The 24714-nt window shown below is 37.4% G+C and overlaps 1 protein-coding gene across 6 annotated transcripts in view; it reads left to right on the forward strand.

The window, feature by feature from the left end:
* TLCD4 (TLC domain containing 4) overlaps window positions 1-19211 on the forward strand; it is a 101259-nt gene extending 82048 nt beyond the window's left edge. For all 6 annotated transcript variants that reach the window (XM_045801727.2, XM_045801725.2, XM_045801729.2 and 3 more), the window contains one exon: window positions 13029-19211. In XM_045801727.2, coding sequence (XP_045657683.1) covers window positions 13029-13347 — 319 coding nt within the window. In that variant the 3' untranslated portion in view covers window positions 13348-19211. The remainder of the gene's footprint in view (window positions 1-13028) is intronic.
* The last annotated feature ends 5503 nt before the right edge of the window (window positions 19212-24714 follow it).

Consider the following 24714-nt stretch of genomic DNA (forward strand, 5'->3'; position numbering starts at 1 on the left):
ACAGGGCTGATGATGACGATGCCTACAGACCTCACAGTTTGTTGTGAAGATTCAATGAGATTATGTATATAAAGCACCTGGCACGGTGCTAGCCACTCAGTATATGTTCTGGAAGTGCTAAATGTCTTACATATTCAGCACGCTAAAACCCAGCGAACGCTGGAAGTGCATAGTTTATATGTGCTTTCTCTACTTTGCGGTATCTCTTTGCTCTTTCACTCACTAAAATTGGGCTTCCTCTCCTGTCGCTGGAACTCTCATTAGAGGCACCAATGACCTCCAGTTGCAGAATCCAGCGAACTCCCTTTGGTGCCCGTCTCACTGCGTCTCTCTGTGGACCTGATGCTGTTGTCACCTCCTTCTACGGCACAACTCCCTTTTCTTTCCTGACACCGCACTCATCTAGTCCTTGTATGTCTCTGACCATACTCCCTCAGCCTCCTTGGTAAGACACAGTCCGTAAATGCTAGTGTTCCCTGAGGCTGTCTTCTGGGCCCACTGATCGTCTCCGTGCTTCTCCCTGGGGTGAGTTCTCCTTTCAGGGTGTCAGCTATTACCCATTTGCTCATTTTTGTGTGATGGACTATGCATGAATTTAAACCAGATAAACTCAAGTTGTAATTCAACCTTGCCACCAACTTGCCCTGACCTGGGCTAAGTTATTTAACATCCCTGTACTATATTTCTTTCTCTTTAAAAAGAGCATATTTAATATTACCTATTTCTTTGTTTGATAGTCAGTTGTTTTCTCCTCCCAGGTGGCAATCAAATTCAACATGTCTAAAATAAAATGCAACATATTTCCCTCTGTAGTCTCTTATATTCTCTTGTTCAGCATGTGGTCCAGTCATTCTCTCGGTCACTCCTGCTCGACATGTGGGAATCATCTTTGACTGTTTCTCCTTGACCTACATTTGGTCCATCATTAGGTCCTACCAGATAACCTCCTAAATATTTCTTGCCTTGGCCATTGACTCTCCATCTGTACTATCAGTGCCCATCAGCTCTCGTCTAGGCTACTGTACCAGCTTCTAACCCTATACTGCCCAATAGGGTAACCACAAACTACATGTAACTATTTACATTTAATTTAAATGATACTAAATTAAATTAAAAATTCAGTTCCTCAGTCTAACTTGTAACATTTCAAGTGCTTGACAGCCCCATGTGGCTGGTGTCTACTGAACTGGGTAGCACATCTATAGAGCATTTTCATTATTACAGCAAGTTTTTTTGGACAGTGCCGTTCTAGACAAGGAGTTGGCAAACTAAGGCTTAAGGGCCAAACCCACTGCTATTTTTTTTTTTTAAGATTTTATTTATTTATTTGACAGAGAGAGCACAAGCGGGGGGAACAGCAGGCAGAGGGAGAGGGAGAAGCAGACTCCCTACTGAGCAGGGAGCCCGACATGGGACTCCATCCCAGGACCCTGGGATCATGTCCTGAGCCGAAGGCAGACGCTTAACTGACTGAGCCACCCAGGCGCCCTCACTGCTGTTTTTTTGTAAATGAAGTCTTATTGGGGCACAGCTGTGCTCATTTGTTTACATGACTACTGTTACACTACAATAGAGGAGTCCACTTGTTGTGACAGAGACTGTACAGTTTCCAAAGCCTATTACTTTATGTCCACTCTCTGGCTCTTTGTGGAAGAAGTTTGCTGATTCCTGCTCTAGACAGACTACCTGTCTTCAGTCCTCTTCCCCTTTCATCTCACTTCTATGTTGTTCTCTTCCATGATGATCTCTCTAAAAAACAAAAATGAACATGCAGCTCTCCTGGTTGAATCCCCCCAGTGACTCCTGCTGCTTACAGGATAAAACATGGGCTCTTTAATGGGACACAGAACGATTTCCAAGTAGAGCTGTTATTCTTTCTGCCACATTTTCCCCTCAAAAAATCCCCTCTCATTCCAACTTGTTCATGTGCTGGAAAGGTCTCCTGGCTCCTTACTCATCCTTCAAGACTCAGCCTGAGGATTATTTCCATCCCTAAACCCCATCTCTCTCAGGTTGGGTTGGGTGTCCCTCACTTGTGCTTTCATAATAGTGACATACAGTTACACTATTATGATTAGTGTATTTTATGATAATGTTCTCTCTCTCTCTTTTTTCTGTTTCTTTTTCATTTCTGTGTTTCATTAGATCAAGGGCAAAATTTTGTTAAACTTTGCATGGTCCAGCACTCATTGTCTGGCACACAGTAGCCATTTAATTGGTTTTTGAAAAAAATGGTCCCCAAGAGGTGCTCAGTTAAGCTCTAGCAATGTCCATCTCTTGAATATGAGTCAGAATATGAGATTTTGAAGTGGGAGAAAATTAACTCTGATGCTTAAAGGAACTTCAGTTTGTTTTTGTTTGAAACTCTTTGAGAACTCATAAAATTATAAATAGTTTAATTCTGTCCCTTTATTTAAAAGCCTTGAGTCTTTAGTAAATTAAGAAAAGGAGAAGGGTGGTTGGAATGTGAACAAGAAATGGTATAATGCAACAACAAGGAGATCATAACAAAATTGAGTGCAGCTACTTAAATTCTGTTAGGGTTTTCTATTGGTTAATTGTTTTCTTTATAGTTTGTGATATTTTTATGTTTTCTCTATTTTAAAGCTTTGTATAATTTAAGAAGGCACATGGGATGCATGTGGTAGGTTATAGAGGAAAAGAAGACCGAAATAAAGCTTAGACACCTGGGCTTCAGTTACATTTCTGCTGCTAAGTTATACCCATGCATCAGGTTTCTTTTTATAAAAAGTAATTCAATGGCTATAACTTCTTTCTTGCCTAAATGCTTTTAATTGCTATGAGGACATATTTATGCATTGCTATTAAAATTAAATAGCTTTTAAGAACTTTGTACATAGGCTCCTTAATATGTTAATTCAGTATTTCCTAAATACCTCCTCAATACCTTAATATCCCAGTCCCTGCATTCCAGGACCTTCAAGTATGGTGTCTGGTATCACGTCTATGTTTGAAAAAGCAGGACTTAAAAATATAAAATAATGAGCTAGTAAAACAAGATGTTATGTGAAAAGGGGCAAGAAAAAAAGTGCTGGTGTTAATGGTATAAAACAGCTGTTCTCAAACTTGTTGATCTCATAAATTATTGAGGACTCGAATGAACTTTTATTTCCTGTGGGCTTATATCTATCTATATTTGCCAGATTGGAAATTAAAACTGCAACATTAAAAATATTTATTAATTCATTTAATAGTAACAATATTTTATGTTAACGTAATGTGCTTTTTTGGAAAAATAACTACATTGCCAAAATGAAAAAAATTGTAGTGGAACAGTGTCATGGATGTACATTTTTGCAAATCTTCCTAATGTCTAGCATGGTGGCATTCAGCTGGATTCTCAAGGCTGCCTCTGTTTCCAGTCTGTTGTGAAATGTTGTTTTGGTTGAAGCATATGAAAAAAAAACCCAGCCTCTCAGAGTTAATAATATAGTCCCGGCCTCTCAGAGTTAATAATATAGTAGGAAAAGGTAGAAGTATTTCAGTAGCCTTTTCAAGAATTCAAGGATATTTTGCTTTAACATTACACCAAAATATACCAAGAGGCAGTTTCTTAAAGGTTAGTTAAATGCAGAATCTGAAACTATATCAACGAACTTTCCATACATAGTTATATTCAAATTCACTGGTCTCTCTTTGCTTTGAATCTTTTGCCCATGCATAATTACATAACATCATGCCTTGGTCATTTGGTTATTTGGTCCACTGAGTTATGTAGGCCCTCCAAATATTGGTACATTTATTAGTAATATTAAAAAACCTCACATTAGTTAATGTCACACTGATCTCATTTAAAATGTCTAAGTATTGAGAGGCTATCAAAGTCTTTTTTCCAGATAAAATTTTTCCAAAATTCTGATTTTCATTTGAAAGTTCAAATTTTGTTATTGGCAACAAATACTGACAAGCTTCTTTTTTCAATGTGACAAACTCACTTTTCATTTTTGAGAAAATGCCTGCCAAATACCCAAGTCCAAATAACATAGTTTTTCAGTTGTTATTTCAAGTAAAAATGGTGTTCCATGGAAAAGGCATGTAGTTTAGCTCATAATTCAAATCATCATTCAAGGGGTTTTTTTCCTTCAGACATTATGTAGTTTAGCTCATAATCCAAATCATCATTCAAGGATTTTTTCCTTTCCTGCAAGGGTTGTACTTTGCAGTAGAAGTGTGTTATGTATACTTCCCATTTTATCACACAGAATATTAAGAAGATGTACTCAGAGGTCATGATGCAATGAAATTATTATTCTACATCAGGGACATTCTTAAGTGAAACCAGTTTTTCCCCCTTCTCTAAGTTTCTTTTTTTTACTTCCTTGTTTTATTTTTAATTGCCAAGTGTATGGTGGTAGAGAATACAATGCCCACTAGTACCATTTTGTGCCATTGCTGTGATTTGTGCTAAATTGCCAGTAATTTTATTTACCAGTGCTTTGCACCATCATTGTAGAAGTCAGCACAAGGAGCAAGGTGGATAGTATTTTAATATTATTATAAAAATAGTTTTCCCTTGTACACCCTCCAGAAAGTCTCAGGAGTGCATGGACCACATTTTAAGACCTATTATTGATTGGTATTTGTCATGCAGTCCTTCACAGAGAAGGCAGGACATATTCTTAAAATGTCTTAGGGTGTTTTTAGAAATGTATGGGGAGGGGAGGCCCTCCATTCAAGGAGGAAGGATTAATGTAAGTTTTTAAAAAGTGGAATAAACATGCTGTATAAAAGAGAAACTCGAACTTGTAGGATCAAAGTATGTCTAAGGAGGAGGGTGGATAGACATAGAGGGTGTTGAGTGTCAGACAGAACTGACTGAACTTGACCTGGTGGGCAATGAGAATGTAGTCTAGTGGAGGAAGACATTCTAAAAACAGCACTGGGTAATTGTAGTTTTTGGTATTTGTAGGATAGATGGGAAGACTGAAGGCAAAAGATTGGGTTAGAAGGTTAGTAGACAGCTCTTAGTTTTGTGAATGAATGGTGCAATTTTATTAGTCCAGAAAATAAATAGGAGTCCAAATTAGGCTGTGGGGATAGAGAATAGATGACAAAATAGAGATTTTCAGGGAAGGAAAAAGTGAAATTGGCAATGGGTGAGAAATTAGAGATAGAGAAAAGGGATGAGTGTAGGATAACTTCTCTGCTGTACCTTTGAGAAATGGCCCATGAAAAGAGATGAGTAGGCAAGAGGAAGACTGGGGGGAAGGTGGCAGGTTTGGTTTGGAGATGTTAGGTAAAAGAACAGACAGAGCATCTGAGTGGAAATGTAGTGAAAGGAACAGAGAGGAATTTTGGAATGATCAGATAGAGGTGACATTTGAAGCCATGAGAAAAGATGGCATTTAAATTATAAAGTTGGGTGTCTAGAATGGCAGTATAAGATAAGGAAGAGTAAATAATGAAAAGAATAGTTTAGAAGAAGAAGGGAAGCCAGAGTAGTATTCAGGTAGAAGTCAGCTTTTCTAAAATTATATTTCTGAACCCCTAAAATTTCAGAGTTAATATTTGTTAAATACCAGTGTTTACATACCTGAAAGAATGACATTTGCAACCAAGATATAACTAGGGTCAACTCACTGCCCAGTCCCTGTGTAGAGTCCCAGAAACAGTACAGCCATCCAAAACCTTATTGGAGTTTTTCCAAGGTTGTCAACAAAGATCCAGTTTGTTACTCACAGCAACACTTCTTAAAATTCTCTTCGCTCCTCTTGAACTCACAATATCTCCCGGACCCTGCAGCTTTCCCAAGGCTCATTCAAACTTCTGACTCTCAACTCCAAACTCCAAAAACTTACTGAACCAGTCCTGTGTAGGGATTGATTTTTTGCTTCCATCCTCTTTTCTCACTTTTTTTCTCTTTCTCAATCTGCAAGGAGCCCCTTCTGCTTTTTCCAGATGTGAATTATACCAGATAATACCCTGTTTTTACATATTTGTAGTTAGTACCATACTCTGCACAGTTTAATTCCCAGGACATAATTGAAAACAAATTGAGTTGTTTAGAAGGGCAGTGGGAGAAAGAAGTGCTAAATGACCAAAGACAGATTTTTCCCTGTGGGGTTAGCTGAGGATTATAAACACACACAATTTGCTATATTTTCTTGTATACCTTGTCTTAGTAATAACTGTAGATGGTGGGTAAAAGAGAGTTTTCCCCCTGTCCTTTCTTCCCACATGCATGTATTCCTTCTTCCTCTGACGCCTTTCCCTCTCAGCTTCAATACATATATTCACAAACTATTAGCCTTTATTTGTTGGGACGAAAGAGTGTTCGAATTAGGTAAGAAGTAGATTCCAACAAAATAAGTGGCCCTTCTGATATGAGAGAGGAAGATAAGAGCACTTATATAAATATAATTTCACCTTGAATTAATACATGGTCTCTTTCTTTTAAAGTTTGGGGTTTGGGGCTCCTGAGTGGCTCAGTTGGTTAAGCGTCCAGCTCTTGATTTCAGCCCAGGTCATGCTCCTGGGGTCATGAGATCGAGCCCCGAGTGGGGCTCCATGCTGGGCATGTAGCCTGTTTGAGATTCTCTCTCTCCCTCTTTCTGCCCCTCCCCTGTTTGCTCACATGTGTGCATGCATGCTCTTTCTAAAAAATTATAAAAATAGGTAGAGAGAGGCTGGCTTAAAGACCAGGCATTGTTCACATGAAAAAGTTGGCAGAAGATAAATATGGTGATTGCGTAGGAAAACCAAAGGACAAGTTCTTTAAGTCTGGATTTGTAGATAATCACCTTTCCACACAACCAAAAATTTGGAAAGTGAATGAAGTGCTTGGAGAATAGAAAGTATAAGTATTCTGGACTAAATACAATACAAGACTTGTAAGAAGAGAAAAGTCTAAAAAGGTTGAGTCAAGGGAAACCAGTTGGGTGATCGTAGTCATAGACGTAAGAGATACTGAGGACAAAAAAATTAATAACGGCAGCAGTGGGAATGGGATGAATCAGGGGATAAAGGAGAATTTTAGGAAATGAAATGGATAGGGCTTGGTTATAGACTCTAGGAATAGTCTAGGATGACTGCAAGTTTCTGATTTGGATAACTAAGTCATTGGTAATGCCATTGATGAAGATTGGGAGGATTGGTAGATATAAACTTCCAGTTATAAAATGAGTGGGGATATAAGTTACAGCATGGGGAATGCAATCAATAATGTTCTATCAACTTTGTATGATGACAGACATTAACTAGACTTATTGTGGTGATTGGTTCCCAGTGTGTACAAACATAGATCCACTATGTTGTACACTTGAAACTAGTATACCATGGTATGTCAATTATACTTCAGTTTTAAAAATAAATAAATAAAATCTACAGACCACACACACACAGTTTTCCACAGAAAGACCTGAATTTGAATAAAGAAAAAATAAACATTGGGATGCTCATGACACACTAACATACAAACTGTATTGAAAAGATGGCCTTTGGGCTCTTTCCAGTTTTATCCAGCTAACTGAAATATGACCATTTAATTACACAAACCAATTTTCTATAGCTTAGTGTTACTGTGAAAATTTGCTTGTGCAAATTCCTTAATGTTTATACTAAAATGGAGTTTATTCGTGAAAATAAAAATGTTTCCATCTATCAGAAAACCAAGTGATTGGGAGAATCAGAAGAGAAACAGGCAGTTTTCTGTGGTAGTGGTAGTGGGGGATGGAGTGATATTGGTTTTAGGCAATGTTGAGTTTGGGTCATATTTGAGAATTTGTGATTTGTGAAATGCTCACCAATAAACGAGGTGAAAATGCTCAACAATAAATTAAAAATCTGGAACTAGAAGTAGACCTTGAGAGAGGACTTGAAATCAGATATTTGTTTTAGGGTGTTGAGCCCTTCAGAGTGGCTGAAATGGCCTTGGTAGCACATATAGAAGGGAATGGTGCTTAAGAGGCACAAATATTTAAGGGACAGGTAGAGGAAGTGGAGACTGAGAAAGTGTAGTTAAGGAACCAAGAGGAAAATAGTATCATGGAGGTCCGAAGAGATGGAAGTATGGTGGTTGGCAATATCGTATGCTATAGAAAGGCCACTTACGACGAAGGCTAAGATGAACCCACTGTCTTGGGTATGGGAAAGCCACTGGTGACCAATTTCTTTTGTAGGGGAATGTAATCATATTGTACTGGGTTGTGAAGTATAGCAGGAATGTCTGTGAATATACTGTTGACTTCTCTTTCAAAAAGTGTGATAAGGAAGACAAGCAGAGGAGAGATTTTTGGATTAGGAAGAATTGAGCATGTTGGCGAGAGAGAAGAAAGAAACCATCTAGATGGAACAAGGGGAAGGGGATAACTGATGGACTAAAGTCCTAGAAGGTGGAGTGGGGTCCTGAGCATGGGCAGGGAAGCAATTAGCCTTGGAGAGAGTAAGGGAAACCTCTTTATCTGACTATAAAGGTAAAGGTGCCTGAAAAGACGTTTTGAGACTTTGAGATCAGAGTTTGAGGAATTCATGACTGATGGACTCTACTATCTCAGTAGTCAGAAGAGGCCAGTTCCTCCGAAGGGACTGAAAAGTAGAAAAGAATGAGGAAGAGAAGTAACTTGAATGGTGAGACAGATGTTGGAAGCAATTTTATGGAGTGTGGAGTTAAATAAAAAGACCGTGAAGGAAATTTGAGAATTCAGCTGAAGTTCAGCTCTCTGTAAATTATAGTTGTGCCTGCCATTTATCTTAATCTCAGTATTGACGACTAGTAATTATTTATTGAATTTTTAGTGGGGGGTTCTTAGTATGTTTCATAACAGCTTCATAGCAGAAGGGAGGTCCTATCTTTGTCTCCAGTTTTATAGAGATAAAACTGAGATGTAGAAGTTGATAACAGAGAGAGAAAAGACCACACAGGTGCTTAGTGGCAGAGGCAGGCTCTGAACCTAAGCATCCTGGTTGCAGAGCACAGCACCTACCTGCAGTATATACTACATGCTGGGAAAGCTGGTGTGATGAGAGGCTGGAGGCAGGCAGGGTGGGTGGGATGGCTGAAGTGGCAAGAGATCTGAGGGTGCTGGAGTGTGTTCTGAAGTTAATTGAGTTCAGGGAGGTGGGAAAGGAAGTAATCAGTCTAGAGGCTGATAGGGATTTGAGAGTTGGGAGGTTGAAGAATGGGTTTAGGTGGAACTGGGTAAAATGAAATATAGGGTGCTAAGAGTTGTGATGAGAAAGGCATTGGTCATTTGAGGGATAGCATTTCTTATAATCCCAAGGTCATGATATAGTCTAAGAAATGAATGGCTGAGGTTTACAAGGGAAGTCTTTGGAGTAGAGAAGATTAGAGGATAGGAGATCTGGATTAGAACAAAGGATTTTGATTTTACTGCTTCAGTGACACTTCTCCTGCTTGTGATATTTTATTAATTTGACCATTGCTACCTAAAAAGTTTCTCTTTTAACTGACTTGAATAATTGAGCTGTTCTCTTTTCACGCTACATATACTTATAAATTGTAATACACCTCTTATCCTACCAATTACTCCTACTTGACCTTTTGATCTCTCTTAGTAAAATATTTTAAGGTTTTCCTGTTAAGCTTTAGTTACTGAGGTTAAGCTGTTTCTAGCTTAGTCATAACTAATTCAGTCAAATTAAATATTAAGATACATGGATGTATTTTACTACATTTACAATTTAATCTCTAAACAATGAGGTAAAATTCAACAAGATGTTTTTAAGGAGCAAAAAGAACAGAGAAAATACTAAATTAAAAAAATTTTTATTTGAAAATAATTTTAGACTTACAGAGAAGTCTCAAGGATGAATCAGAAGGTTCCCCTACACCCCACACATCTTACATTAGTAGAGTACATTTGTCACAATTCATGAACAAATATTGATACATTAACTATAGTCCGTACTATAATTCAAATTTCCTTAGTTTTTACCTAATGTCCTTTTTCTGTCCCCATCCAGGATAGCACCACATTACATTTAGTTGTATTTCTGTAGACTCTTCTTTGGTGTGACAGTTTCATTGTTTTTGAGTACTGGTCAGGTATTTTGTGGACTATTGCTCACTTTGGGTTTGTCTGATGTTTTTCTCATGATTAGACTCAGGTTATGGGGTTTTGGGAGGAAGACTACAGAAGTAAAGTACCATTCTCATGACAGCATATCAGGTCTCCCTGCTATAAACACGACTTATCACTGTTGATGTTTTCCTTGTTATCTGGCTGAAGTAGGGTTTGTCTAATATCTCACTTTTAAAGTTACTCTTTCTATCCCATTTGCCTTCTATCCTGAACTCCAGAAGGAAGTCACTGCTCCCCTCTTGAGGAGTAGGGAATTATGCCTTATCTCGTTGAGAGTGCAGTATCTACAGAAATTATTTGTAATTATTCTGCATAGGTTATTTATCTTTTCTCCTCCACTCATTCCTTCATTCATTTATATTACTATGGATTCATGGATACTTATTTTATACTTCAGGTGTTTTTAATCCAGTACCACATTATTTATTATTTATTCAAAATGTTACAGCTTTTGCCATTGAGCTTTTTCAGTTGGTTTCTATGTCCCTTTGATATAAACTCATCCTTTTGTTTTTTGAGAACTTCCTTAGTTTCTGGCAGTAAAAAAATATGCTAGATTCTTATTGTATATTCTCTGTTCCAGCCCTGGAATGAGCCATGTCTTAAGGAGCCCTGGTATCTTTTATTGGAGAATGGTATTAGAAATTAAGATCTAGGCCCTGGGTGTGCACATTACTACTGGGGCATCATTGTTTCTATGCCCTCCCAGGGGACAACTTGGAAGTATACTAACCTGTGTATACATAGCTAACTATAATTATTTCTACTACATCCATATTTATATCTATATTAAGCTAAATGAGTTCATACTGATGTTTTCAACTCTAATCCAGTATCATATGGCTCAATCTAGCCTCTTCCACTCACTTGTCTGTAACTTTCCACTCCCAACAGTGAGACACCTGGTCCCCACTTCACCATCAAACAGGTGTACTTATTTGTTAAGTCCCAATATATACGTATAATGGTTTCAGAATTGTTAACCGGTTCTTCCATGACATACAACTTTACCAACTGGAATACAGTGCCTGTGTACAGTTTCTTTTGTCTCTAGTCTTACAGCTACCATACATTTTCAAGGTTACTTAGATCACCTGTTTTTACCCCACTTCCTACAGTGAGGTTATGTATGTATTTGTAAAGCAGTTAGATTCTTTTGTCACAGTCTAGATTCCATCCTGGCACCCCCAACCTCCTAACTGACATTTTAAAATTTGTACACACTCTTCATGCTGTTCTTGTGGATTTTGACAAATGTATAACATCATATACTCACCACTACAATATTAAACAGAATTGTTTTACCAACCTAAAATATCTCCCATGCTTCATTACTCTACTGTCTTCCTCTCTCCCTGAACTTCTGGCAACTACTGACCTGTTTTCTGTCTTCATATTTTTGCTTTTTCTGGAATGCTATATAAATGGAATCATACTGTGGGTAGAGTTTTCAGACTGTTTTTTTTCATTTAAGATTCAATATGCATTTAAGATTCATCCATGTGGTTATGTAAATTGATAGTTTATCCTTTTTATTGCTGAATGGCATTCCATTGTGTGGATGTATCACAATTTGCTTATCCATTCACCTATTTTTTTTTTAAGATTTTGTTTATTTGAGAGAGACAGAGGGAGAATGAGAGGGAGAAGTAGACTCCCAGCTGAGCAGAGAGCCCAACCAACATGGGGTTCGAAGCCAGGACCCTGAGATCATGACCTGAGCCGAAGGCAGATGCCTAACCACTGAGCCACCCAGGCGCCCCCTCCATTTACCTATTGTATAACATCTTGGTTGCTTGCTTGCTTTCAGTTTTTTGCAGTTATAAATAAACCTGGTATAAATATTTGCATGCAATTTTTTGCGTGGACGTAAATTTTCAAATCAGTTGGAAAAATATCTAGGAGAGTGAATGCTGGGTTGTGTGCTATGAATATGTTTAGTGTCATATTGTTTGCCAAAGTGGCTTTACCATTTTATTCTCACCAGCAAGGCTATAAGAGTTCCTGTTGCTCCATATCCTTGCCAGCGATTGGTATTGCCAGAATTTTGGATTTTAATAATTTTTTATAGATCTATAGTAGTATCTCATTGTTTTAATTTATAGTTTTCTAATGACAGATGATGTTGAACATCTTATCATATTCTTATTTTCCTCTTGTATATATTCTCTGATGAGGTGTTTAAGGTATTTTGCCTATGTTTTAAATTGGTTGATGCCTTATTATTGAGTTTTAAGACTTCTTTTTATATATTTGGATACAAGTACTTTATCCTATATGTATTTTGTAAATATTTTCTCCCAGTGCATGGATGTCTTTTTATTCTGTTTTAACAGTGCATTTCACAGCGCAAGTTTTTAATTTTAGTAAAGTCCAGCTTAACAATATTTTTTTCTATGTTTGTGCTTTTGGTGTTATATCTAAAGTACGATCACCAAGCCCAAGATCATGCAGATTTTTTCCTATGTTTTCTTCCAGAAGTTAAGTAGTTTTTCATTTTATGTTTAAGGCTGTGGCTCATTTTGAGTTAATTTTTGTGTAAAATGTGAGGTCTCTGCCTAGGTTCATTTTTATGCATATGAATATCTGATTGTTCCAGCTGTTTGTTGGAAAAACTTCCTTCTCCATTGAATTACCTTTACAAAAATAAAAAATCAAAGATCAGTTGAGTATATTTGTGTGGATCTATTTCTAGGCTAACACTGTTGATCTATTTGTTCTTTCACCAAGTGCTATGCTATCTTGACTACTGTAGCTTTATATAGTAAGTCAGTCTTGAAAGTGGGTAGTATGAGTCTGCCAGCTTTCTTCCTTTCCAGTATTGTGTTGGCTATTTTAGGCCCTTTGCCTCTCTATATAAATCTTAGGACGATGTTCACTGAATTTTAAAAACTAAAAACTAAAAATTAAAGTGGTTAATCTTTGGAGATGCAGAGTAAATGTGATGCTTTGAAAAATTTTTTCCAGGTGGTTCTTTGAAGCTCTGAAGTATCCTAAGTTTTCCAAGGCTAACGTCATCAATGGAATACTCATGACAGTGGTGTTCTTCATCGTACGGATTGTCCCAATACCTCCTTTTTATAGTTACATTTATTCTGTGTTAGGAACAGAAGCCTACATAAGGCTTGGATTTTTAATCCAATGTTCCTGGATCTCTACTTGTATTGTTCTGGATGTGATGAATGTCATGTGGATGATCAAAATTACAAAGGGTTGCCTCAAAGTCATCTCTCTCATCAGACAAGAGAAAGCCAAAAGTAGTCTTCAGAATGGAAAACTTGACTAAAGGTGGGCTACTGATAAGCATACTTCATTACTACCCACGTTATATCTACTGATAGGGTGAATTCTTGGCATGTTCTTGTACTTCTTATTAATTATATTTGTTATCAAGGGTTTCAGTCCTTTTTTTTTTTTTTTTTTAACCTTTAGAAAAGAGAAGCTAAAACTTAGTTTTTATTCCAGGATTTCTTTTCTGATTTTCTTCTGCATTATAAGCATGGATAAAATCTTAAAAGGTTTAAATAAAAAATTATAAATATAGTGGTGAATCTTTTCAGAAATCTGTTAACCTGCATTGGTATTTTTCTCTGTGAAAAGATGACTACGCTAATTGGGTGCACTTGGTTTTATGTCACCAATTTTGCTGAAAGAATGAGAACTGCTTTTAAATTTGTAAATAGCTCTCAACATTTTGTTGTACTGCACTCATTTCTTACTATGGCTGTCAATACCCGTTTAGGGTTTAATTTCTGAATCGTTGAAATGTTCTTTTCTTAGGCTATTATAAATGATGTATTTTTTGTTTAGATACGCCATCATTTATGAATGATGAAGTATTTTGCTTACTTTGGGAATATTTAATTAGTTCAGTCATGGAAAATACTTCTTTAATTTTTAGATTTTTCAGACATCACTTTATTATTTCTATTTTTAACATTTTATCAAAGTACTGCTTTTTTATTTGTAGTAAGGCTTAAGACAGATCTTACAGAGCTCCTTAAGAGATGCATTCCTCTTTCTAAAAATGCATGTTATAGATGACTATTTAGGCTAATAGGAGGAATCATTAAGAAAAAAACTTTAACACTGCTGTCTCTGTTTCCCTTGCACTTTTTTCTGTGAAAAATATATTATTTCTATTTGCAAAACCTCCCCTAAGTTCAGAACCCAACATCATCAGTACCAAAGTGTTATGTAGTATATATTTGTCATGCTCCTGATGTAGGCAAGTCAGTATTCACATTTTACTCACAGTTTACACCCATGCTTGCTTAACCAACATTTTGAGTGCTTTGAATTTCTGTCTTTCCTGAAGGACAGGAAAAAAAATAGATAATTTAATCCAAGTATTCTGATTATTAATATCCTTGTCTTGTGATGATAAATGGCTGGTGACTCTGGTTTTTTGATTTTGGGTTTTTTTGTGTGTGTGTATGTGTAAGTATATGTTTGCTTTTTCTTTGATTCTTAAAACCCAAATACAGAATTATATAGTTAGTTATTATTGCCTTTATTTATTTTTCTCAAGTACTTGATTTTAATGATTGTTCTTACCTAAGAAAGAAAGAAATTTAATCAGTGATGGCTGCTTGAGTTTAATTGAATCCAAACCAAAAGATCTAATCCACTCAGTTTCTCAGCTGGCAGCAGAATGATTCACTTTCATTGTCCATGTTATGATGGTGAAGGGGGGCTGGCTGGATAGATCAGACTTTGATTTCATTTGATTTGATTTGATTTGGCTGTCTAATGCAGAGAGAGCCTGATAAGTTTTAGAACCTTTAAAGAAGGTAATTGAAATTTCAGTCAATAACTCAATGAGAAAATCAAATTGATTGGCTTACAGTAGGTACACTTATTTTTGAAGACTTAATTAAAGTATTGTAAAGTATAGGTATTTGTTTTTAAAGCTACTAATATTACATTGATAATTTGTTACCAAATTTAGTGCCTTTGACATCATAGGCACTTAAGTGTGTATTGGTTGTTTAGAGGGGGGTGGGAGAGCACATGGTTTTATCTTGTTGTTTTCTTGGTCTTTTGCAAGAAAACTGGATTTTTAAAAGGAAAACATTTATATTAGAAAACTATTTTGGAAATTCCTTTAAAAAGAAACAAAACTTGAAATAAATATTTTTGACTCTTGGGATATTTCTATAGTTTCTGAACACAGATTTTAAACCCACCATCAAAATGAAGACAATATAAAACAATATATTGCAATGTATTGTAATATAAAACTCACTAATCAGTGAGTTTCCATATAGCAGTTTCAGTTTTTATAGTTGCTATTTCATGCTTAAAACTTTATTTTTACTTTCATTGACAGCACTTTTCAGTAGTATAGCTGTTCAGAAAACAAGTGTTTAAAATATCAGTGTTTTGAACTAAAGTTCATTATTCCCTTAGTCAGCAATTCTTATTTTAAGCTGACTGCATGACAGCTAATTCAACATCCACATTCAATATCCAAAAGTACAAGCTACATATTTCCTCGTACAACACGCATGAAATGGAAAAGACACTACAAACTGCCATATTACTTTAAGTCAGATCTTTATAGGAGCTATACTTCACTGTTCTGTGATTGTATCCACCTACCTAAGATACAAGGAGTTAAAGACAGAACATATCATTTATTAAACGATGAATTTTTCATTTATTAAATGACAAACTTTTGCTAGACATTTTACATATTAAGTATTTTGACTACATGGATTAATTTAAATGATTCTATTAGGCATTCTGAATTTAACAACTATTAAAATATTTGTAGAAAACTAAAAGCAAATTGGTATAAATTTTTAAGTAACTCTATTTTTATAGAAAAAGATTAGTGATAACCTGTAACTATAAAGCTGTTCTTTGAATGCATAGTAGTCTAAAAAATAAAAATTCTTAACGAAATTTTGAAAGTGAATGAAAATCAACTAAATAGCATGCAAGATCATAGATTCTGCATCTGATGTTTTATTTGGGAGAATTTAAAAATTATGAGCTTGAATTTGTAGAATTTGCATTCTTGTGTCTGGAATATTTCTAGTGAGTATTGTTTGCATTTATTTAAAACTCAAAATAGAGTTATATATGAGTGCAAAGAAATTAACTCCTGCATAAGTTGTGTCTTAATACCTTATAGTAAGTTAAGATGCAATTTTTATTCCAGCTGTTTAGTTTTGTTCTTTCATGGGCTAGTGCTATAATGTTTAGAGAAATAATAATGTATTTACCATTCCTAACGGTGACTGATACACCATGGATCCCCCAGTACTATTGTTAAAGTTCTAGTTTTAACAACTGCCTCATTTATAGGTGTTTGAATCAAATTCTTTTCTAAATTTTAATCTATTTGACTCAGCTTTTTGCTAAAGTGTCAGTTTTTAAATTGTACACTTTCTGTGAGGTGCGTTGGGTGTTTAGAGAACGGTTCTTCACTTATGTGAAGGGCCAGCTTTGTGGTTGGTTACATTTGTCATCATGCACTAGAAACAGTCTTGTCGTGGAGCTATCTGGGGGAAAGTGTTGTAATATCTGTGTTCTGTTTCGTTTTTAAGGGAAATAAACATGTTCCAGAAGACACTATTAAAATAAATGTTTGAATAAATTTGAGTTTCTGGGTTACTCTTAACTCCAATATGGGAATATGCATACAAATTGGCTTTCAGTGGTTTAGTCTGTTGCTGAAATTGAAAAGTCCATGTAATTGTTGACATCATCAGTTATACTTTATGGAAGACTATGTATTTGTGTGTCTTGGGTTCCAGAAGAAGCAAACTCATATAATTTATCAGAAATGTGGCACAGTGTTTCTCCGCAGGTACGAACCAGCACAGCAGTGAGACCCCTCCTGTGTCTAGAGACCCTGGGCACACACACAAACCGCCCAGCCTTAACCACAGCTTGGTTGACGACAGGCACATTAAAGCAGCTACAAGGGATTTTTCACATGAAGCACATGGGGTATGTGTGAGAACAATGAGAAGCCAGCAGAATCTGGAGTTGGAGACACAGTTGATTTTCCCTTAAAAGGCATGATGCCCGTCCCTCATCTAGAAGTTTTTCTCTGAATCCTTCCAGCCCTTCCAACTCGTCCTCCTAATGCCCTTAAGACTGTACCAGCACCTCCATCCCTTACGCCAGCACCTTTCAACATCAACTTTTGAGGCTTCCCCATACCCATAAGCTTTCTGGTCTATTGTGGAAAACTTGAAAGTTTTCAAGTATGTTCTTCCATTGAAAAAAAGCATTGGAGTAAGTTTAAGTAGCAGCAAACCATAATTGTTAAGAGACTATCAGAAGCCATTTAATATTTAATAATACTTGTTATAAGATGAAACAAGGCTAATAAGGTTTATGGTTTTATTGAGAAACATCTGTAGTCTCTTTCTTAAACTGGCTTAGCAGTAAAAGCTTTATATATGTTTTAGCTAGGGATTCATTGTAGGCCTGTAAATTATCTAAATGTTCTTCCTTAGACCCCATGGCAGCAGGAGGAACTGAGGTAGCTCTGTTATGAGGCTGTTAGGAGGAAGGGCTGCTGGTCTGTGGCAGCATTCCTGAATCCTGCTCTTTAATTGAGCAAACTTAGTTATGGTCATGTTTCTTTTAAAAACAAGCTTACCAGCAAGTGGATTGCTCAGCACGTTTTACGAATGCAAGTCAAGGACTTGAGCCCTATCCCTTTCTAGCCCGGACCTCAAACTGCCTCTATTAGCCTTGGTAGTAAATTGTACCTTTATTTGAAGATATTTTGGATAGCAATGAAGAAGTGAAGGCTAGCTGCTAAAGATTGGTTTGTTTGCATTGAAAATGTTTACACTGATTCCCTTGTTACACCATAAACCATTTGTTTGCACTTAAAATGTCTACAGCAAACTGTAGATAGTTTCGGTATCAGGCCCTATATTTAAGACCAAAAACAATGAGAAATATTTCTAAATCTTAAAGATATAAATACAATACCTCTGGCTGAAAACTCGTTAATTATCATCTGTATATTTTTTCTTTATATCTTTACATAATTCTTTCTGTAATTAAGTGTGCATTAGGTATTTGCTACTTCTTGGTTAATGAAGCCTAAAAATATAACTGTAAATAAAATATGCTATATATTTTTTTGTTTCTTGCTTGGTTTGCTTCTAGTATAATTATGTCTACTTTTTACTTAAGGAATTTTTGCATAGATAATATTCTCTTACTAACTTGTAACTAGGATGGGTTATGAGGTTTTTTTGGTAATTATTAGAGTTCGTAATAATAACTTTTAGACATAGATTTCATTTGAAAAAGCTACTTGAGGGGCACCTGGGTGGCACAGCAGTTAAGCGTCTGCCTTCGGCTCAGGGCGTGATCCCAGCGTTATGGGATCAAGCCCCACATCAGGCTCCTCCGCTATGAGCCTGCTTCTTCCTCTCCCACTCCCCCTGCTTGTGTTCCCTCTCTCACTGGCTGTCTCTATCTGTGTTAAATAAATAAATAAATAAATAAATAAATAAATAAATAAAATCTTTAAAAAAAAAAAAAAGAAAAAGCTACTTGAAAATTGCAGCAAATGTGACAGCTCTAGTGATATACACATTTTTTTCTGGGAATATACAACCTTACTGTTTAACTGTTATAAAGATTTTGGAAGTCTTTCGAAATACATTTAACATTTTGAAAACACGTCTCCTAATTTATTTCCATAAGGCTGAATGAAGAACTTTGTCTTATTTACAAAATGTCAGACTTGGTAATTTATAAATCAGTGTCACTCAGATTTATCAGCAATTAAAATAGCAATTTAGTATTCTTTGGTCTCTTGGTTGTACTTAATTTGAATGGGATTAATTAATATCTCTAGGTAGTTCCCTTAAAATTTTTAAATGTTTGTATTCTTTATTTGTATGTGTGTCAGTTTATAGGATATGCAAGTTCTAAGCAATAATCTGCATGTTCTACAAGGTTGGCATTCCTTTGTCATGACAAATTTTATTTAATATTAATTTTAAGAATGTGTGTAAAATCAATATCCTACATATATAAATCATCCCTCCTCCCAATGAAAACCTTGAAATTTTCCTGTGTTAGAACACTAATGTGGTGCAAAGCTTTGTATTTTGTGAAAAAAAATTAATAAAATCACAATTACTTAGTGCAAAAGTTTGAGTCTGCAAAGTGTACGCTTTAACAGAAATTAGTAGATGATAAAAATTACTTTCCTCAAATCAAATCATCTGTCCTAGCTCTTGAATCCTAAAGCTAATATTTATTCTTCAAGATGTTTATAGAGCTTGTTTACCCTCTTCCCTCCCTTTCCTCCCTGAGGTCCCTGCCTTATAACAAACCAGGAGGCGTAGCAAACATTGTAGTCATGTTTGTTGATGGAAGGAATGGTGCTATCTAATCAATGGGCTCTTTTAGATTAAGTAAAACTTTGGCAGTTATGTTTTTAATCTCCTTCCTCATGTCCTTTAGGCTTCTCATGTGGCCTTGAGTGTTTTTTTGCCTAATGTCTTGGCTGGAATTCCTCCCTTCTCAAATTCCCCATGGTCTTAATCTTGCATCTTGGTCCCAGAATATCCAGTAGATCAGGAAGCAGAAAGCTAATTGAATAGAATACTGAAGTGGTTTGGCCTTTGGAGAGCGTATCATGAGTCATGCTTCAGAACATGCCTAAAATGTTGTGTCAAGACTGGCAAAGGAACAGCTGAATTTCAAAATTAAAATAGCAGCCACAGCTGTTAGTGGAGATAGGCCACAGGTAAAATTACAAGGATTCAGAACCCCTCTAAGCAAGTATAAATGGGTGCTCTCTCTCACACCTCAGGCTGCCTCAAAGATGAGCCACCCTTTATTTCCTAGTCTTTATCAAAGTTAACTTACTGCATTCCCTCCCTGTCAATGGTCCTTAAACATGCACAAAAAAGCAAGTTGGCAAATTTGCAATTTTCCCCCATTCTAGTAACCGATAATCTGTTCCTAGATGCTTCTCACAAACTGCACTCTTCAAATAAGGCCTGTATACCGCATCTGCTCGAATAGCCCATTGTTGCTTATGGCACAGTGCTCCTAGGCTTGGAGTCTGACTCCCCCGATGGCTAAATAGCCCCTTCCTCATTTCATCTACCTCCAGCTAAATTCTGCCACATCTAGTCTTGTCATCTTACCAAATCATTGATTATACCATTCCAGAAATTACCTGAGCAGCACTTTCAAAGAAGGGGACTTGTAGGGAGAAATGAAAGGTAATATGGATGATGGGCTGCATTTCTATGGAGGATAAAGTTCAAGGATAGCTGGAAATTTGGGAAGAATGACAAAAGAAAAGATAAAAGACTTCAGAGAATAGGAAAAACAAAGTAGAAAATGCTACGTAGGTAAACATTGCTTTTTGGGTGACATGAACTTATCAAAAATGAATATAATGAATTCCTGTACACATTACAAGAATTTATTAAAATGTGATATAAACATTCATTATATATGCTTTTTTTCTTCAATTTTTTGTTTAAATTCAAGTTAGTTAACATGCAGTACAATATTGGTTTCTGGTATAGAATTTAGTGATTCATCACTTATATACAGCACCCAGTGCTCATCACAAGTGCCCTCCTTAATCCCTACCACCCATTTAACCCATCCCCCCCCATAACCAGTTGTTTTATTTGTTAAATTCCACATATGAGTGAAATCATATGGTATTTGTCTTTATATGTGTATATATGCAGGTATGGTGTGTGACTCTATTTACCATCTGTCTATTTGGGCAGTGTGTCACCCACTGCTGACAGATGCCTCCATGCAGAGGCAGGAATGAGGGGGCACCCCCATGGAGCAGTGATTCTGGTGGGCTGCCTGAGTCTGTGGAAGACCGCAAGTCTTGGTCTGTTGGAGTTACCAAAAACCCAGCTATGCCCAACAGTTATGCTTTGTGGAATAATTTTTGTCGTCAGGCTTATCACGAGAGGTTTTAGAAGATGAAATGAGCAGTTTTAAAAGTATACTGTGGGGGCACCTGGGTGCCTTGGTTGGGTGTCTGCCTTCCACTGAGGTGGTGATCTCAGGGTCCTGGGATCGAGCCCTGTGTCAGGCTCCCTGCTCGGCGGCAAGTCTGCTTCTCTCTCTCCCTTTGCCCCTGCCTCCCGCTCTTGTGTGCTCTCTCTCACTCTCAAATAAATAAAAAAATCTTTAGAAAAAATTAAAAAAAAAGTATACTGTGGGGACGCCTGGGTGGCTCAGTCGGTTAAATGTCTGCCTTGGTTCGGGTCATGATCCCAGGGTCCTGGGATCAAGTCCCTCATTGGGCTCCTTGCACAGGGGGGAGGCTCCTTCTCCCTCTGCCTGCTGTTCTCCCTGCTTATGGTCTCTCTCTTTCTCTGTCAAATAAATAAATAAAATCTTAAAAAAAATAAAAATAAACTGTGCTGTGGACAGAAAGGATGTATGAATGGGTACGGTACAAGAGGGCAGGATTTTGTTTGAATTGTAAATTAGAAAAGAGCAGCTTGCAAAGAGTGAGGTGCCCAAGAGCGGAATGTACCTGTGAAGAAGTATCTTAATCTCTGTGAGTCTTAGTTCTGTTATCTGTAAAATTATGTTTGAAGTGTCTCTGACGTTCCTTCCAACTCTCCCATCCTATGAGTAAGAGCTTTAACTTGAAACAGAGCAACTAGAACAGAGCAAGTGTAGCTTTAACGCTTAGTAATGTGATTGGAATGGCATCTGAGGGAGATCCTCAGTGTCAGATGAATGGGAGTACAGAAATAGACTAGTAATGGAGAAATAGGCTAAGCAACTGCAAAGTAGTTAAGCCTGATGCGTGGCCTTGGACAAGGAAGATAAACAAAAGGGCCAGATCTGCTAAATATTGCAAAGGGAAAAGCAGAAGGAATTAGAAAAACTGAATATAACTCATGAGTAAGGCTGTGGAACTGAGAGGTGACAGATGCCACTGGATGTGATGTCAGAACACGGGGAGCCGAGGACTCAGCAGGAAGTTGGAGAATGGTGGCAGCTCTTAAGGGGATGCTGTGGACGAGAGGAAAGAGGGAAGTAAGAGTCTCAGGCATTTTTCTATAAATGAGAAAAGGTAAGGTACAGTAGTTGGAGGGAGACTGTGGTAGACTTCTAACATAACTGCCATGTGAAGAATTCATTCTGGGGAAGGAAAAAGTTTCTCTCAAAGTGCCTCACTGTTGTGGCTTCCACTGCTTCTCTCATTTCTAAACTGGTCTTGCCTTGACCCCTCGTATCTGTGTATTCCAGGTTCCTGACTGTAACTGACCCATAGTTTCCCCACAGACCATTCAGGTCTGCTCTCTGTCCTCATGACTCAGTGCTGCCCATGGTGTCAGCCCAGCCTTCTCTAGTCAAAGAGTTTCGGTAAGGTCTAGAGATGATGCCCTGAAAATAACACACTTCCAGGGAATCTGGCTGCAGGTCTGGGAGTGGAGGCTGCTGCAAGAGGCTGCTGCAGATGGAGAGGGCTTCAGCCTTGTGGGGGTATGACTGCCTAGGTGAGGTGGTCATTGAATAATGGGGTTGGGGGGGGCAAAGTTCAAAGCAGAGAGCAGAAGCCTGTGTAACCTGCAGCACATGCAGGGAGGCTGCCATGAATGTGTTAGGTCTTCAGTTTCTGTGTCTGAATTGCTAGGAAGGTGACATGGAAAAGCACTCTAAAACGTTCCCTCTTGGACTGCCATACAGTCTCTTAATTGGTCTCTCCCGCTACATACTCTCTCCCTGCCCATCTGTCACACATGCTACTGACTGACTCATTTTCAAACACGTCCTCAATGTGTCACAGCCCTGCTCAGAATTTCTGAATATTCTGAGTAGAATACTCTACTCCCAAGTCTAAACTCCACCAACCAAATTTAAAGGTTTCAGTGATTTTACCCCATCCTATCCAGCCAATTTTCAGCAGGTGGATGCTACTATCTGCTCCTGTTCATCCAAGCTGCATGCCCTTAGACTTGCTACACCTCAAGCCTGGAAGCCCTTGCCTCTCACAGATCTGTCACCTACTTTATTCTCAAGACATATTAAGAGAATTGATTTTTTTTTTTTTTTGTCCACTAAAAACAAAGCAAACATGTACAGGTACAGTTGAGAAGAATATATTCATTAAATTATGTTACTATATATATATATTTCTAAAGATTTTATTTATTTATTTATTTATTTATTTATTTATTTATTTGAGAGAGAGAGCAGAGGGAGGAGCAGAGGCAGAGGGACAAGCAGACTCCAGGCTGAGTGTGGAACCCAACACAGGGCTCGATCTCATAACCCCGAGATCATGACCTGAGCCAAAATCAAGAGTCGGACACTTAACCAACTGAGCCACCTGGGCACCCCAAATCATGTTAATATTTATTAAGCACTGGCTAGATTGCCAAGTGAGTTCCTGGAGCAACCATGGTAAATAAATTCATTCTTGACTGAGCCTGGACCTTAGAACTTTCTGTCCTGAAGAAGCCTCTATGGCCATAGCCAAGCTGTTATGTTTTCACTCAAAGAAATTAGTTCAGCCATCCCCCCTGGCTGGGGCAAGTAGTGGGAGCTCAGCACTCCTCAGGCTTCTGCACAGACTTTGTTATTTTGAGTAACACGGTAGAAAGACTTCATCTGGGAGTCTGAAAACCTGGTGTCCAGTTCTGGCTCACTACTTACTAGTGATCAGTTTAGGCAAGTGTTTTCACCTTCTTGGCATGTTTTCTCATCTGTAAGGTGAGGAGTTCAACTGGGTGAATTGAAGGCCCCTTTCCTTTCAAGTTCCATTATTCTATGATAAGAGTAATTAGAATCAATGTTGGGGTATAGCCCGGGTTATGGCAAGTTATGAGCATAATCCCTGTCAGCCAGCAATTCTAGAATATTGGTTTCAGTTAAGTTTTTGGAGGTGGCTTAACTTTGATTGTGACTATGTGCCCTTGAGTAAGTCCCCTTGTTTATGACTCCATCTTCCTCACTTTGCAAGAGGAGATGGTATCACTTGCAATCGATGAACGTAGCCAAAAGAGTCTGAGTGTAATATTTGCTGAGTGCTTCAAGATTCTTCGGGGAAAGAGATAAAGTTTTAATGATGTACTTTCTCACTATACTTGAAGCCAAGTTGATTTTTTTAATACTCTTCCTAGTGTTAACCTTTGAAAGATATAAACATCTTGATCATGGTATCCAAAAATGGAACCGATTTTCTTTATTTCCCACAAGAAAATACAGTCAGAAAGGAAAGGGGATGACTAATGAAAATGTAAATAGTAAGTTATTTATTCCTTTCTCACCAAAACAAAAACTCTGAATCCTCTAATTATCTTGAGAAGCCAGTCTACCACTAATGGGTCAATTACTTTGGTTGACTCAGTACTGGGTAATCAGACTTTCCATTAAGATTTCTGTATTCTTAGTGACTCTAAACGTGGCCTGCTAGGGTTATCTGGTGGGCTCTGTACAAAATCAAGGCCAGGATGAACTGGGATGGGGAAGCTATTCTGCCGTTTGTTGTCTGTGACTTGAGTGGTACACTTAGTTGTTTCCTATAACTTTATTGGTCTTTGGCTGACTGATAATGGAATTATCTATAGTAAAGATCCACTCCGGGTTTTCACAGTCAGTAGATGGACTCTCTAAGACACCATGTCATGAAGAAAAGTAATGAACTAAG

Source organism: Ursus americanus, chromosome 12, assembly GCF_024610735.1.
Source record: "Ursus americanus isolate L20-20 chromosome 12, mUrsAme1.1.p, whole genome shotgun sequence".
Lineage (NCBI taxonomy): Eukaryota > Metazoa > Chordata > Mammalia > Carnivora > Ursidae > Ursus > Ursus americanus.